This window comes from Orycteropus afer, unplaced genomic scaffold (genome assembly GCF_000298275.1).
Source record: "Orycteropus afer afer isolate SDZICR_OR568_19922 unplaced genomic scaffold, OryAfe1.0 scaffold00085, whole genome shotgun sequence".
Taxonomy (NCBI): domain Eukaryota; kingdom Metazoa; phylum Chordata; class Mammalia; order Tubulidentata; family Orycteropodidae; genus Orycteropus; species Orycteropus afer.
The window spans coordinates 9,264,518-9,281,033 of NW_006921672.1; the positions used below are offsets into that span (position 1 = coordinate 9,264,518).

A 16,516-nucleotide genomic window follows, 5' to 3' on the forward strand; every position below is an offset into this window, starting at 1 on the left:
GTCCAGGATTATCTTCTGTGTCTGTGTTAATTGGTTTCCCTTTTCTTTGTTGAGGAGGGTCTGTGCAGTCTTTCTGCCTAGTCTGCCATCTTGCCAGAACTCTCTGAGTCCACATAGTCTTGATGGCAATGGTTTTTTTTTTTTTTGTAAAAGTCATGAAGACATTCTTTTATGTTTGCTTCATAAGCTTTATAGTTTTGCATTTTATGTTTATGCTTATGATAGACTATATTTTTTCTTTCCCTGCCCAGTAACACACACACACACACACACACACACACCGTGCCCCTCATAGTTATGCACTCCTGTGTGTCCTGCATTTCCTCCTTGTGAATGTTGCCCCTCTGGTGCCCCATGGTCAATTGCTCCAAGGGATGCATCTCCATAGAGTATATGGGTGTGTCACCCTGGGTTGAGTGGTCTGTGTGTACATCTTGTTTACTATTGGGCTGAGAGCCAGCCCCTGGAGTGAGTTTTATTCCAGGCCCAGAATATATCCCAGGGCCATAGTATTAGGGTCTCACCAGACTCCATCCGACCAGTAATTCTGGTCATTATTAAGTTTTTGGATTTTGTTCTACGTTTTTCCTCCCACTCTATCCAGGATCTCCAGATTTGATCCTTTCCTGAGTGGTTGGCATTGGTAGCCAGGCACCATATAGTTCTGGTCTCGAGGGCCATCATGCTTATGTGTATGTTTATGATACATTTTAGATTAATTTTCCCCCATATGGTTATCAGTTGTTATAGTGCCATGTTTTGAAAAGACTTTCTTTGCCATTGTTGAATTGCTGTGGTACCTTATTGAAAATCAATTTACTTCCTAAGTGTGAGTCTGTTTCTGACCTCTCTATTCTATTTCATATTTGTCTAACTTGATGCCACTACTACGCTGTCTTGATACTATAACTTTATGACCAGTCTTGAAGTCAGGTAAGGGAAAGCTTCTGATTTTGTTCTTATTTTTCTAGATTGTTTTAGTAATTTTAGATTCTTTGCAGTTTTATATAAATTTTAGAATCAGCTTATCAATTTCTATGAAAAATATATTTGGATTGTGTTAAAGCTATAGATATCCTTGAAGGAATTGACATCTTAATTAACTACAATGAATCATTCAATCCACATGCAAAGTATATCTCTTTTTAAATTCAGATTTATTTGCTATCAGCAATATTTTGTTCATTTTTATTGTAGAGATCTTGTATGCTTTTTGTCAAATTGGTACCTAAGTATCTTATATTTTTAACATTCTGATATATATACTTGGGAGCTCTGGTGCCATAGTGCCTAAGGCATCTGACTGCTAACCAGAAGGCTGGTGGTTCAAACCCACCAGCCACTCCCCGGAAGGAAGATTGGGCAATCTACTTCTGTAGTGATATCGCCTTGGAAACCCTTTAAAAATCCTATGCAGTATTTAGGCACATTTGAATCTTGTAACTGTTTAAATGGCTTTTCCCCTAATCAAGGCAGAGTGGGAATCCACTGGGATTAATTCACGTTACCCCTCTTTCTAATGTATTTTCTACAAATAAACACTGGAAAGCAAGGTGTCCCTACCAAGATGTGACAGTTTTACAAATAAACACTGCAAAGCAAGGTGTCCCTACCAAGATGTGACAGTTTGGCCTTTGCCCTAACTTTTGAAGACGGTAATAAGCTCTACCAACAGGATGAATGAAAGAAACAATGAAATAATAAAGTTTAATTAGAATGTGTGTATAAAACTCTGCAGGTAGTTCAGAATGCACAGGTTACTAGGGATAACTTCAATTGTTTGGGGAGTGTCATTGCATTTTAAAACTCCAATGGCAACCGAGGCTTACTTCTGTGCAGTCCTTTCCATTCTGTTGTCTGTGTATTTGTCTATTTCCACTGCTTATAGGGTTGCTATGAGTCAGAACTGACCCAATGGCAGTGGGTTTGGTTTTGGTATGGGCTTTTTGAGGGCTTGTGCTTTCTTCTTTATTTTATCCATATTGCCTGGCACAGTGCCTAATACTGTTGATTGAATGATCAGCCAATATTTTAGTGCCCACTGTGAGCTACAGTCTTTGCTAAGCACTGCCTTGGAAACCCAAGGAGGGGTCGCTATGAGTTGGGGCCTACTCGACGGCACATAACAACAACAACAACAACAACAAAGCTAATTTATATGAATTCCAGTTGTTAAAAAGGCAGAAAGTTGATGGATAGGCTTGGGGAGAAATGAGTGAAAAGGAATGAGGGATGTGTGGTAGTGAGAGTTTTATTTCATTAGTTTCAAACTGGAGAAATATCAACACAGGGCCAGAGTGAAGGCTTAGAATACACCTAAATGAGAGGAGGAGACATGTGGCAAAGTCTTCATATTTCTTTTGGCTTGACATCAAGTAGCAATTATCCAACTCCCTGTTTTTCTTGCCACAACCAACAACTCCATCATCCAAACATTACTCATCAGAATTCCCAAACCAACTACCAAATACAATTCTAGGAGAGCCAGGAGGAGAAGTTTTAAAGACTGTGTGTTACAACTTTTCTTTACATTTTTTCTTTATAATAAGAACCTGCACAAGTTTAACTTTCTGTGATTATAGACAGGCTATGGTTTAGTTTAATTAATATCTAGGGTCTATAGATTGAGAATATTTTCTGAAATGTGTTCATTAAAGTATTCATTATAAGAAAACAATTTATATGTACTATAGGTTGGGCAATCTACTTCCGTAGTGATACTGCCTCAGAAACCCAAGGAGGGGTCGCTATGAGTTGGGTCCAACTCGATGGCACATAACAACAACATATTATTTGTTATAAAGGGATTTTCATACTCTACAATCCCAAATACAAACTTCATATTTTTTAAGCTGAAAAACAGCTTAACCACATTTAATGCATTAGAAAAATATAAAGCTGATGTCCATTCATTGTATTTTGTTTTTAAAGCCAGATTTATTGAGGTATTGTTGTTAGGTGCTGTTGACTCAGTTCCAACTCAAAGAAACCCTGTGTACAACAGAACAAAACACTGCCTGGTCCTGTGTGATCCTCACAATCGTTGCTATGTTTGAACTCATTTCTCTGTTCAAACGACTGCCTCTTGGTCTGTGTACAGTTTCCACATGCACACAAAGAAGTGTTCTGGAATTCCCATTTTTTGCAATGCTATCCATAATTTGTTATCATCCACACAGTTGAAGGCCTTCGCATAGTCAATAAAACACAAGTAAACATTCTTCTGATATTTTCTGCTTCCAGTCAAGATCATGTGACATCAGCAGTGATATTCCTTGTTCCAAGTCCTCTTCTGAATCTAGCTTGAATTTCTGGCAGTTTCCATTGATGTACTGTTGCAACCATTTTTGAATTATGATCAGCAAAATTTTAGTTGTGTATTATATTAATGATATTGTTCAATAATTTCTGCATTGTTGGATCGTCTTTCTTTGGAATGGGCACAAATAGGGATCTCTTCCAGTCAGCCAGATAGCTGTCTTCCAAATTTCTTGGCATAGATGAGTGAGCATCTCCAGTATTGCATGTTTGTTGAAACATTTCATTTGGCATTCTGTCAGTCTCTGGAGCCTTGATTTTTTGCCAATGCCTTCAATGCAGCTTGGACTTCTTCCTCCAGTGCTATTGGTTCTTGATCATATGCTACCTCCTGAAATGGTGGAACATTGACCAATTCTTTTTGGTACAGTGACTCTGTGTATTCCTTCTATATTTTTTTTGATGCATTCTGTGTCATTCAGTATTTTGCCCATGGAATCATTCAATAGTGTAACTTGAGGCTTGAATTTGTTTCATTTTTTTCAGCCTCAAAAGCTTCCCTTTTGTTTTCTAATTCCAGATCTTTGCACATTTCATTATAATATTTCACTCTGTCTTCTAGAGCCACCCTTGAAATCTTGTTCAGCTCTTTGACTTCATCATTTCTTCCATTCTCTTTAGCTACTCTATGTTCAAGAGCAAGTCTCTTCTGACATCTATACTGGTCTTTTCTTTCTGTCCTTTTTTTGTTTGTAATGACCTTTTGCTTTCTTCATTTATAATGTCTTTAATGTCATCCCACAACTCATCTGGTCTTCAATTATTAGTGTTTAATGCATCAACTCTATTCTTGAGATCATCTCTAAATTCAGAGGGGATATACTCAAGCCCGTAATTTGGCTCTTGTGGACATTCTTTAATTTTCTTCAGCTTCAACTTGAACTTGTATATGAGCAATTGATAGTCTGTTCCACAACTGGCACTTGGCTTCGTTCTGACAATATTGAGGTTCTCCATCATCTCTTTCAATAGATGTAGTCTATTTGATTCCTGTGTATTCCATCTAGTGAGGTCCATGTGTAGTCACTCTTTATGTTGCTGTCGAAAGGTATTTGCAATGAGTAAGTTGGTCTTGCAAAAAAGTGTTGATGTATAATGTACATAAAATTTTACTTTTTTTGGTGTACTGTTGTATTAATTTTGACAACAAATTCAGTAGTATGACCACCATCAGAAATAAGATATAGAACATTTCTATCATTCCAAGAAGTTCTTTTGCATTCCTTTGTAGAAATATTCTCTTCACCAACTCCCCCCCAGTACTGATCTGTTTTCTAGTCCTGTAGTTTGAACTCTTCCACTATTTCATATAAATAGATACAGTATTTAGTCATTTGAACCCAGCTTCTTTTCCTTAGCATGCTGCCTTTGAATTTAAATCATGTTGTGTACTTTATTACTAAGAAGTATTTCATTTAATTGATGTATTGTATTTTTTTTCCCCTCATTCAGTTGATGGGCATTTGGGTTGTTTCCAGGCTTGGTGAGATAATGAATAAATATGCTCTAAACATTCCTGGACAGGTATTTATGTAGAAATACATTTTCATTTCTTTTGAGTAAATATCTAGAAGTAGGATTGCTGGGTCATCCGTTAAGTGTATGTTTAACTTTATAAGAAACTATGAAACCACAATTTTGTATCATCAGCAACGTATGAGAGTACCAGTTGCTCTGCATCATCTCCTACATTTAGGATTGTCAGTTAAATTATGTTTTAGTCTAATAGTTGTATAAACCAAATCCAGTCCACTGCCATCAAGTCAATTCTGACTCACAGTGACCCCTATTGGGTTTCCAAGGCCGTAAATCTGTACAGAAGCAGACTGCCTTGTCTTTCTCCCTCAGAGTGGCCAGGGGGTTTGAACTGTGGAACTTTCAGTTAGCAGCCCAATGCCTTAACCACAGTACCACCAGAGCTCCTTAATAGTGGTATAGTGGTATCTTATTGCTTTTAATATGTACTTCCCTAAAAACTATTGAGCATATTATCATATGCTAATTTACCATTTGTATATCTTCTTTGGTGAAGTATCTGTTCAAAAAGAGTGGCTGTTACAGATATCCAGAGAGGGGAGCACATAAATGGAATTGGGGAAATAGTGGCTAGAGTTTCTGAGTTGTAGTATTTGCTGCTACGTAGGTTTTGGACACTTGATTATAGGGAAGTATATCTCCACTGAAATAGGGCTTGTCATCAATTTAGAGTACAGAGGGTAGGGTCTACCTGGCAGAGAGAGTCCCACACAAATGGCCTGGTGATTAGGGCTCAGGTCCTGGGAAAACTGGAGCTCAAAGAAGGAAGATACTAAAGAAGGCTGCTACTTGGTGGACATAGGTAATCCAGGATTCACCAACAAAGATAAGCTACAGTCTTAGGGACATAGACTAACTTATTGGCTAAGGGATGTGTGAATGGGCTGACTGTAATTACCAGGTTTTCAGAACTAAACAGTAGGCAGGGCTGGGCAAGGCAGGGATCTAGAGGTATTCTTTTGGTCATGTTGATATCACCATATCCTTGGCAGTGCTTCTCAAGTTCACTTGATATGACACCAAATAATTCAGGTGTGGATGAAATAATTTTACTGGGTTGGTTAGTATTAGGAGATATTTCTTAAGGTCATCCAACAATTGGCCAGAAGCAATAAAGTAATGGAAAGAGAATAGGCACAGGGCAATGTGAGAAGTAATTGTGAGAAGTAATTTCCAATTGTAATTGGAAAATGTGAAATTTCCAATTAATTTTATTTTGGGGGTCTTATTCTGGGTATTTCAAAATTTCTAGGAACAAAACAATTTGAAGCCAGAGAGCTGTGAGCTTTCCACATACTATGTATCTTTACGAAAGAAAGACTGGCAACTCATAGACTTCTTACTCAGTGATCTTAAAACAGTCTCTGCAAATAAGATTTAAAAACTTCAGGGAAACCCTAACAACAGTAATTCAGTTGGAAGACTGGATAAATCAACCTTCAAATGCTATCATTTGCTAATCTTTAATGCTAAAATTATTATCGAAGATAAAGATAATTCTGACCAACTCGGATAGTTTGCATCAGTAAGAAAGTTTATTGAAATTCATCAGTAAACGAGAATATAAAGTTTTTCTTTAAAGAACACTTTCTGGTAAAGTGAGAAGAAGAAATACAGAAACCATGAACCACATTTTAGACAACTTATTTCCAAGGAGTAAACCTGTTTCCATAGACCATTAAGACTGAAGTGTTTTCTTGGAGATTTTGTTTTCCACCTAATGGCCTGTGTGAAGGGAGACTCTTTCCTCTCGATGAGGCTTAATAGTAGTGTTTCTTGGTTTCTGATTCAACCATAGACGAAAGGACACTACCATCAGGTGCCACCTCTTCAATAATTGTCTTGATTACTCTGGTCTTGTTAGTATCTGTAAGTAAATAATGAAAAAATAATTTGGAATTTAGACTAAACGCTGTATAGGAATCTTTACTAATTAACAACTAAATGCTTTTTCCCCCCTTTTTAAACTACATTAAATGAAAAGAAAAGAAACGCAACTTTTTACACTGCTTTAAAAAAAATTCAAGCAATGCTTAAGGAGCAGCATTTAAAGAGCTCTGGTGGCGTAGCGCTTAACTACTAACCAAGAAAGCTGGTGGTTCAAACCCACCAGCCACTCCTCGGAAAGAAGGTTGGACAATCTACTTCCGCAGAGATACTGCCTCGGAAACCCAAGGACAGGTCGTTATGAATCGGAACAGACTCTACTGCAGTGAGGTTTTTTTTTTTCCCTATCGTTCTTTCAAGATTGGTGTCAGGATATAGTTTCAAATAAATGCAAGTAGGAATCTTCTCTAAAATTCTGGTATTTTAAGAACAGTTACAGAGCTTCAAAAGCAACAGAATCACCACAGAAAATTAAAACTGATTTTGATTACCCCAGCTAGTTTCTGCTGACCTTGGTCCTTTTGTTGGGGACTCTCCACCAGACGCAGAGGAGGAACTCTTGTAGCCTCCACTTCCGCCCTGGCCGCCGCCGGAGCTGCTGCCGCCGCCGCCGTATCCACCTCCCTGACCGCCGCCGGAACCGCCGCCACTAGAGCCGCCGTAGCCACCGCCTCCAGAGCTTCCACCGCCGTAGCTGCCGCCGCCGCCGCCGCCGCCGGAACTGCCTCCGTAACTACCACCGGAACTTCCTCCGTAACTGCCACCGGAACTTCCGCCCCCGCGGCCGCCGCCGCGCCCGCCGCTGGAACTGCGGAGAGGGACAGTCACATTTAGTTAACTCAAATACTGGTAGACAGTGAGCTTATCGTTACTTTAGAAAATAAGCGGGGCATGTGTTGAGAAAAAACAACCCTATAAAATGTGCATATTAAATTCACCCTTAGAAATGGTTTTGTATACACAGCTTCAAAGTCATGAGAATTTAAGGCTGGTTGCATACGCCTTTTTTTTTGTACTCAGACTCCTTGTGGTTTTGGAGAAACCTTGCCCTGGGGGATATCAGGTAAAAACATAGCTTGGGATTTGTTTTCCCCTAGTTTACCTTCCCTCTCCTTCTAGCAGGCTGCGGTAGGTTTGAATTTCATTCTCCAGTCGGATCTTAATATCCAGGAGTTGTTGGTACTCGGCATTCTGGCACTCGGTTTCAGCTCGAATCTGCTGCAGCTGTTCCTCCAGGGCGCTGATCTGGGACTGAATCTGTGACAGCTGCACACAGTAACGGCCTTCGGTTTCTGCCAAGGAGGCTTCCAGGGATTGTTTCTGAGAAGAGAAAATAGAAAATACTGTGGCTTAGTGGTCCCGTTGTTCAATTGAGTTCAATGAAGTAACAAATATGGGCAGATAAAGAAAATGAGTAGAAATTGTGTTTTATGTCTAATGACAGCATTTCAGTCTCAGCACTTTCAGGTCAATGCTAATATTCCTCCCCTCCAGCCTCTTAACAAACAATTCCAGTTTTATTTCTACTTTCTTACCCTAACTCTGCATTTCCCTTTTATGTTGCATGTCTTATTGTTGCTATTCATATGTTTACATAAAAGTTTATATAATAAAGTTGAAGTCATTTCAAGAAAGCGTTATTAGCATACCAGGGCCAATTGCGACTGTAGTTCGATCTCCAAACCTTGAACGGTGCGTCTCAATTCGGTAATCTCAGTTTTATAGCTGGATATTTGTTCAATGTTACTGTCGATTTCTGTAGTCAGTTCCCGGCTCTAGAATATTAAAAAACAGAGGGAAAGATGAGAAAATTCTGAAGTGATAACAAAACCTCCTTGGGCTTCACTCTGAAGGAGGATTACCTTTTCATTAAACCAGGCTTCAGCGTCTTTGCGGTTTTGTTCAGCAAGTTGTTCGTATTGGCTTCTCATGTTATTCAGAAGTTCAGTCAGATCGACACCTGGGGCAGCATTCATTTCCACGTTCACATCACCAGTAGACACATTCTGAAGGTCTTTCATTTGCTGTGCAAGGGACAGAAAAATTTAATGATGTCACAGTGACCACAACGAGCCCTATTTTGGCTAGAGGAAGTCTAACTTGTGCATCACCTCTTCATGGTTCTTCTTCAGGTAGGCCAGCTCTTCTGTCAGGCTCTCGATCTGCATCTCCAGGTCGGATTTGGTCAGGGTCAGCTCGTCCAGCACCCGGCGCAGGCCGTTGATGTCGGCCTCCACACTCTGGCGTAGGGTTACCTCATTCTCATACCTGAAACAAGCATGATAAAAATAGTAGGTATAACTTATGGAGGGAAGTGTATCTTGGCAGAGATTGTTTAAAAGTTAAGGTAGAGTTGATTTTATGTCATTGCAACATTAATCATATACTAATTTATATAGAAATATTAGTGGTTTAATGCAGAGAAACTTAGCAGTTACTTTCAATGCACTTTCTTCCTTTAATATTGTCAAATAAGTAATATTGAAATTGACTGTTTCTCAGACAACTACAATATATTTAACTTTGAGTGAATTCAGAAAAATATAAATGCTGTTGTGGAGCATCCAAAGCCATTGTGAAAAACAGTTGATGTATCTGTTATGACAATGTTGTACCACTCTGTGCTTACTTCAGCCTGAAGTCATCGGCTGCCAGCCTGGCATTGTCAATCTGGAGCAGGATTTTGGCATTGTCAGTTGTTAGAGAGATGATCTGGAGGGAAAGGCACAGTTTTTTTTTTTTAAAAAAAGGTCAGATACAGATATGGCTTTTATAGAGCCATAGAGGCCCTACATCTTTGTGCTTTTCTCTTACAAATTCTTTCAGAAAGTTTTATATTAAGTAGAAAATATTGCAGGCTTACCTATATGCTCAAATTGAAATAGTTTGTTCTCTTCAAGTTTCTATACCCTTCTATTCTATCTTGTCATCTCTTTCTGATCACTAACTGGAATGATATACATGCACTCTTGCCAGCGTGTCTACCTTTGTTACACTCCATTATTTCCTTGTATTTTGGCATGTATTTAACTGACTGACACCTGCCTTTGGTTTGACTTATTATAAATAATAATAATAATAGAAACCAAACTCAGTGCCATCAAGTTGATTCCGACTCAAAGTGACCCCATTTGGGTTTCCTAGGCAGTAAATCTTTACAGAAGTGGATTGCCCATTCATCCTTCTGCAGAGTGGCTGGTGGGTTTGAACTGCCAGCCTTCTGGTTAGCAGTCAAATGCCTTAGGCACTGTGCTACCAGAGCTCCTTCCAAACTGCTACAAAGTAGGTGCACTTATAAATCTGAATAATTTCTGACACAATAATTCTTTCAGTTCTTAAATTTGTAAATGATCTAGTGTACTTTAACTGTGGACTCATTATGCACTCATTAAAACCTAAAACATTTTCAGTAATTAACTATCTTACAAGACAAACAACCCCCATGTTAGACTGCCATGGGCATACCCTCACAAGTACTCATTTTTTTGTAAGACTAGATTATTTTTGGAAGGAAAAAAAAAAGAACATTGGTGAAACACAGTAAACAGCTACATTTTGCTTAATTTAAGATTCATCTATCTGAATTATATTAGTGAATAGGCTTAAATTTGGGTTTAAAAATGCCCCTTACCTGGTCTTGAAGATCTTCTATGATTTTATAGTATTTGCTGTAGTCACGAGGCTCTCGCTGGCCTGAGTGGCCATGCTTTTCATACCACTCCTTGATTTTGCCTTCTAGCTCATAGTTTGATTCTTCCAGAGCCCGGACTTTGTCCAAGTAGGAAGCCAGGCGGTCATTTAGATTCTGCATGGTTACCTTTTCATTCCCGGAGAGAAGGCCACCATCTCCTCCAAATCCACCACCAAAGCCACCTCCTCCAAAGCCACCTCCTCCAAAGCTGCCTCCACCAAAGCTGCCTCCACCAAAGCCGCCACCACCAAAGCCGCCACCACCATAGCCGCCACCAAAGCTGCCTCCGCCATAGCCACCACCAAAGCTGCTGCCTCCCCCAAAGCTGCTGCCTCCCCCAAAGCTTCCACAAAAGCCACCTCCACCAGAGCCTCCTCCTAGTCCTCCCCCATAGCCACCTGAGGAGCCCCTAAAGCTGACTCCACTAGAGCTTCCCCGGCTACAAGAGCCAGAACTGAACCCTCCTGAGCTAAATCCTCCACCCTTGCAGCTTGAAACTCTGAGAGATGACACTGCGCCTCCTCCTCCTCCTCCTCCTCCTCCACTACGGGAGCAAGAGTATTGCTTGCTTGAGCTGTATCGAACAGACATGGTGATGCTGTTGAGTTGAGCCCAGGAAGTGTTGCTATCCAAGGGCAGTGTCAAGCCCTTATATACTGAGAGGGTGTGTCCCATGTGCGTTAGGGTTTGCTTACTGGCATAGTTTTCTTTTTGTCAACTTAGCATCTTTGGCTTATGATTGCATAAATTATCTTCATTAATAACCAATCCCAATATGTATGATTTTGAATTTGCCCTAAGAACAAACAGGAGATTTGCTGTGATGAAACTGAAAATGGGTGGAGTTCAGATGAGCATGTCTTGCATTATACTTTGTCACCTTTTAAGAACATTAAGCAACTGTTAAAATTCCTTTTTCTCAGCATTCAGGTTGCTCAGAATGTTTGCACATTTTGATAAGAAAGAATTTTACCTATAAAACTATAGCTAAAATAAGATTTTCCAAATTCATATTTTAAACAGTTTTAATGTATTGGAGCAATAAATAGCACAAAGTCTGCCAATGTCATGCTGTGATAAGGATCTTGTAGAAAACTGTAAATACCCTCAAAGAAAGTTTTTTAAAAAATAAGCAGATTAATTAGTGTTCAAATGATGCTGCATATAAAAAGTTAATTGAAGCCATAAAAGCCCAATTTAGGAAATGTTTATACATATTCAGGAATCTTTTAATTTATTTGAAGAATCAGTGTATATTGATATATTGCCTAGGAAATTGCAAGTGAATAATGTTTGAGGAATCTTGTGATTTACTGATGCCATTATTTAGGAACTGTTTGTACATATTAAAGAATCTTTTAATTTATTTGAACAATCAGTGTATATTGATATTTTGCCTAGGAAATTGCAAGTGAATAATGTTTGAGGACTCTTGTGATTTAATGATGCCATTATTTTTAACATCAAAAAATCTACAATCACAAAATGATCCTGAAGGTTTTTGGACTGTAAACCTCAGCACAGTAAAGGCTTTAATGAAAACTGTAATGCAGAAATTCTTAGCATAAGATATGAAGAAATAACTTCTAGGCCTTTTTTACCCTGAGTTCTGATTAACTGAAAAGGGAGAATTTAGATATGATTGCCAGTAAAAGATGTGCCTGAGAACATATAAATCCAGACTGTGGTGTGGTTAAGTGCTGCTCAGTTGGCTCTGACTCACAGCGACCCTCTGTACAACAAAGAAAGCACTGCCCAGTCCTGTGCCAGCCTCACAGTCTTTGCTATGCGTGAGTCCATCGTTGCAGCCACTGTGTCAGTCCATCTCCTTGAGAGTCTTCCCCCTTTTCGCTGACCCTCTGCTTTACGAAGCAGGATATCCTTTTCTGGGGACTGGTCCCTTCGGACATCATGACCAAAATCCATGAGACAAAGCCTGACCATTCTCACCTCTAAGGAGCATTCTGGCTGTACTTCTTCCAAGACAGATTTGTTCGTTCTTCTGGCAGTCCCTGGTATCCAGACTAAGGAATACTATTTGCTCCAAAGATTATTACTTAAACTGTGCATATATATTCCTGAGCCAGATTCTGTTTCTCAGTAGAAAACACACTTCCTTGGAAATACTGAGTACAGAATTTGATAAAACAAATGGTCTGTTTTAAGCATCTAATTTTAATTTTTTAAATTGGGGCTGGAATGTATGATATAAAATTATTTTCAATCTTATATAGACTGGTATTTCTATCATTCACATACACACACACACACACACATAATTTGCATTTATATAGTGCCTTTTGTGATCTTGTCATTTTATAATCTCTGAAACAACCTGAAGAGGAAGTTGAAGATGAAAGAGGTTATGGTTTTGCCTAAAGACATATAATAAGTTGTTGAGCTGGGATTAGACCTGACTTTTGGGTTTTTCTTACTATATCAATGTGTAGTCATATAATCTCTGCTCTATTTAACAGTGGATCTGGTCTGATAGAACTGAATGTCTCTATTTCTTACTATAAACTTCTCCACATGAGAAAAAACAAAGCAAAAATAACTTGGAATTGTGAAAATGTTGAAAGGGTAATGTCTTTGACACACACTCTTTGGTTATGAATTGTTTTTTTAAATCAGATTTATAGCTGCACATTCCATCTTATGAAAACTATAGAAATAGTTTCTTCAAGGACAGGGAATGTGTTTGGGTGTGCTAATGAAGAACTGGTTGCCAGGATTGAGGTTACTACCCAACAACTCACAGTTCCTCCAACCTGTTCATACATGCAAGCAGGGCAGTAGTTAAAAGAAAATAAAAAAAATTCCAACCATGGGAATTGATCCTCAATGAAGATAACATACAATAAAGGGCAACTATGATAAATCAGGATAGGAAAAAAAAAAAAAGATTTCAGTAAGTTCAGTGAGGCTGTTGAAACCTTGATATTAATGAAAGCTTTTTGGAAAGAAATTTTTTTTTAATTGAAGATATGTTTTGATAGATTTTACCTATGATTATCAGAAATGTAGGGACCTTGATCTTAGGAGTTTTGCTTTAGCATCAGCCTTTAATTTTTACCCCCAGTGGGAAAATACAAAAATTTCAATCTGGTTTTAGGTAACAAGTGGTGTGAAGAGATCTCTGTTATAATAATAATAAATGAAAGTAGAGGAGAAAGGGAACTTTTGCATAAAAGTACATGGGAACAAAAAAAAGTATGGCCTTCCAGTATCCATTGTAACATGTAATATTGGTCATCTTTAATTTTATTACCAAGGATAACTTATTAACTGGTATCCTTGAGAAATTAATTTGTCTTTGCACTGCCACTTGGTGAAATCGGCCTTTGACATGAGTGAAATTACAGATGTGCCATGTAATATTAATTCTACAACTAAATTGGATGAAAATTCATGATTGCCACTTTTGGTCTTGGCACCATGTATCCTTAATTGCCAAAATCCATTGTTAACTGTAATTGTGGTGTTCTCAATTTTTATTGTGTCTATGTAAAGCACACTAACAGATGTTTATAAAATAGAAAGATGAGTGAGATTCAGACCCTTCCCTTAAGAATCTTACCAGTTGCTACTTTCTAACTGAGAAGATATGACATATATTGTCAATTTAAGTGTTATATAAATGGGAAATGATTGGAAGAGGAGTTAACATTTCCTGAACATCCACTGTGTTCCAGATGGTTTACTCTCCTTTAATCCTCTCCCATGTTCTATAAAAGAAGTATTATTGACCTCATTTTACAGCTGAAAAAAAAAGTTGGAAACTGCTAGTTTATGCTGGAGCCTGGTTTTGAACATGGCTGGTTTTCGCAGTAAACTGCCATGGTAAGATGTATGGGCAAGAGGTCCTGTTGGAATGGAGAGACCTGACAGTTTCATGAAGCAGGTGATATTGAAGCTAAGTTTTGAGAAGGGTGGGTAGGATTTTCCACATGTGCAGATGCAGAGGGGACTGCTCTGGGGAATGGGGACTATGAAAATGCAAAGTAGGTAGAGATTCTAAGTGGACCAGTTTGGCTGGAACAGATCATCTGTATTGGTCAAACTCACCAGGTTTTATTAAGCACCACAATACAGTAGGCCCTGGGGATATACAGGTGAGTAAGATATAGTTCCTACCCCTCAAGGAGTTTATAATCAAGTTGGAGAAGGATTATACTATAGGGTAATCGGGGTGACATTTGAGGAGTGCACAGGGTGTTGAGGGCATACATGATGGGTTCTAACTCAGTCTATAGGATGGTGTGTGTGATGGAACATGAAAGAATAGTCAAGCCAAGTTTTGAGGAGGTGAGTTTGAAGTAAACTCAAGATGATACTAGAATATTGATGTAAAACTGTCTTTCAGCAATAGTCATAGGACTACAGTTCAGAAAAGAGGTCAGAGCAGCAGGCATTTGGGTAGATAGGATCCTTGAGGGAAAGAATTCAGAGAGAAATGAGCAGACAGTCTAAACCTGAATTTTGGGGAGAGCTACTTTACAGGCTGGGAAGAGTAAGTGGAGCTAGAGGATTATACCCAGGAGGAGTGGTGTACACCCAGGCTGGGAGTGGGGAAGGCTCATGAACGCCAAGGGAGAAGACAATCTAGATAAAGTGAGGTAGTCACCAGAGGTCAAGGAGAAAGGAGATTGAAGAAAGACCATTGGTTTGACAGAAACCGCTTACCCCCTCCCAGAGGACAAGTTTAGTGGAATAGTGGCGGGGCAATCCATGATGTATATTGATTGATCCCTTTGCTATTGGTGTTTCATTTTCATGCTTTTATCCAGTTTATCAATTTCTTCTGTATATTGAGTCATGGTGAGGATGGGTAGCAGCACTATTCTCATGGGGCTAATTTGTCTGGGACCCCTGAAACATTTTGTTGAGTCAGCTTTGTTATCAGCTTGATTTGTCTCACTGTAGGGATTTGATCTTTGCTAATTTCTTATTTGGCTTTTAAGTAAAATCTTCTTTTGAAGTTTCTAGCTGAAAACTCTAAGTTCTTTTCTTTGAGTAATTGAGACAATAATTTAGGTAGCTACAAAAAGGTGAATCTGGTAATGTAAGTTATGTCTCAAGGAGACAAGATTGATGAGCTAAATATTTAGAATTTACTATTGTTTATCCCTTGGGAGCTCTGGTAGCATAGTGCCTAAGGCACTTGACTGCTGACCAGAAGGCTGGAGGTTCAAACCCAACAGCCACTCCTCGGAAGGAAGACTGAGCAATCTACTTCCATAGAGATACTGCCTTGGAAACCCAAGGAGGGGTCGCTATGAGTTGGGTCTGACTTGATGGTACATAACAACAACAACAACAATTGTTTATCCCGATAGAAAAAGTTTGGGAGTCAGGCATTTTCTACTAAATATCCTGTGACTTTGTGCAAGTTGCTGAATGTACATTTGTGATTGTTTCCCATAGAATCAAAGCAAAGTGGACAAATGTACAAAATCTGAAGACGGTTCCATTACATACAAATTCTCTGTAACTTCTGGTGTAGCACTGTGATGGAAGTCACAAAAGTATGGGAACCCCATGAAAGCTTTCAAGTATAGGGTGCCAGAGTTGTTAGACAGGTGGGCTCCAGAGTCAAACTGGTTGGGTTTCAATCAGGTTCCCCTCCTCACTGTGTGACTCTGCCTCTGTTTCCTCATCTCTAATATGTTGTTGTTGTTGTTACGTGCCGTGGAGTTGGACCCGACTCATAGCGACCCCTCCTTGGGTTGCCGGGGCAGTATCACTACGGAAGTAGATTGCCCCATCTTCCTTCCAAGGATTGGCTGGTAGGTTTGAACCACCAGCCTTCTGGTTAGCAGTCAAGTGCCTTAGGCACTATGCTACCATCTCTAATATAGGAATAATAATTTGCTTATCTTATCGAGTTGTAGTGGAGGTTAGTAAGTTAATAAACTCAGTGCCGTCGAGTCAGATCCGACTCATAGTGACCCCTCCTTGGGTTTCCGAGGTGGTGTCACTACAGAAGTAGATTGCTCAACCTGCCTTCCGAGGAGTGGCTGGTGGATTTGAACCTCCAGCCTTCTGGTTAGCAGTCAAATGCCTTAGGCACTATGCCACTAT

At 39.2% G+C, this 16,516-nt stretch overlaps 1 protein-coding gene across 1 annotated transcript; it reads right to left on the reverse strand.

The window, feature by feature from the left end:
* Nucleotides 1–6,614: 6,614 nt before the first annotated feature.
* On the reverse strand, nt 6,615–11,023 carry KRT10 (keratin 10). Its single transcript, XM_007942193.1, has 8 exons — nt 10,373–11,023; nt 9,371–9,453; nt 8,853–9,009; nt 8,604–8,765; nt 8,391–8,516; nt 7,844–8,061; nt 7,233–7,549; nt 6,615–6,721 (listed from the first exon to the last, which is right to left on the reverse strand). Exons 1-8 carry the CDS (start codon nt 11,021–11,023, stop codon nt 6,615–6,617), a joined length of 1,821 nt encoding a protein of 606 aa, XP_007940384.1.
* Between the last annotated feature and the right edge of the window lie 5,493 nt (nt 11,024–16,516).

Excerpts from the sequence above, each read along its gene's own strand:
- KRT10 (XM_007942193.1), bottom strand. The coding sequence starts at position 11,023 with ATGTCTGTTCGATACAGCTCAAGCAAGCAATACTCTTGCTCCCGTAGT. Across the intron at positions 8,766-8,852 it reads TGAAGAAGAACCATGAAGAG|CAAATGAAAGACCTTCAGAA; the intron begins GTGATGCACAAG and ends TCCCTTGCACAG. Across the intron at positions 6,722-7,232 it reads GTCAGCAGAAACTAGCTGGG|ATACTAACAAGACCAGAGTA; the intron begins GTAATCAAAATC and ends ATTTACTTACAG.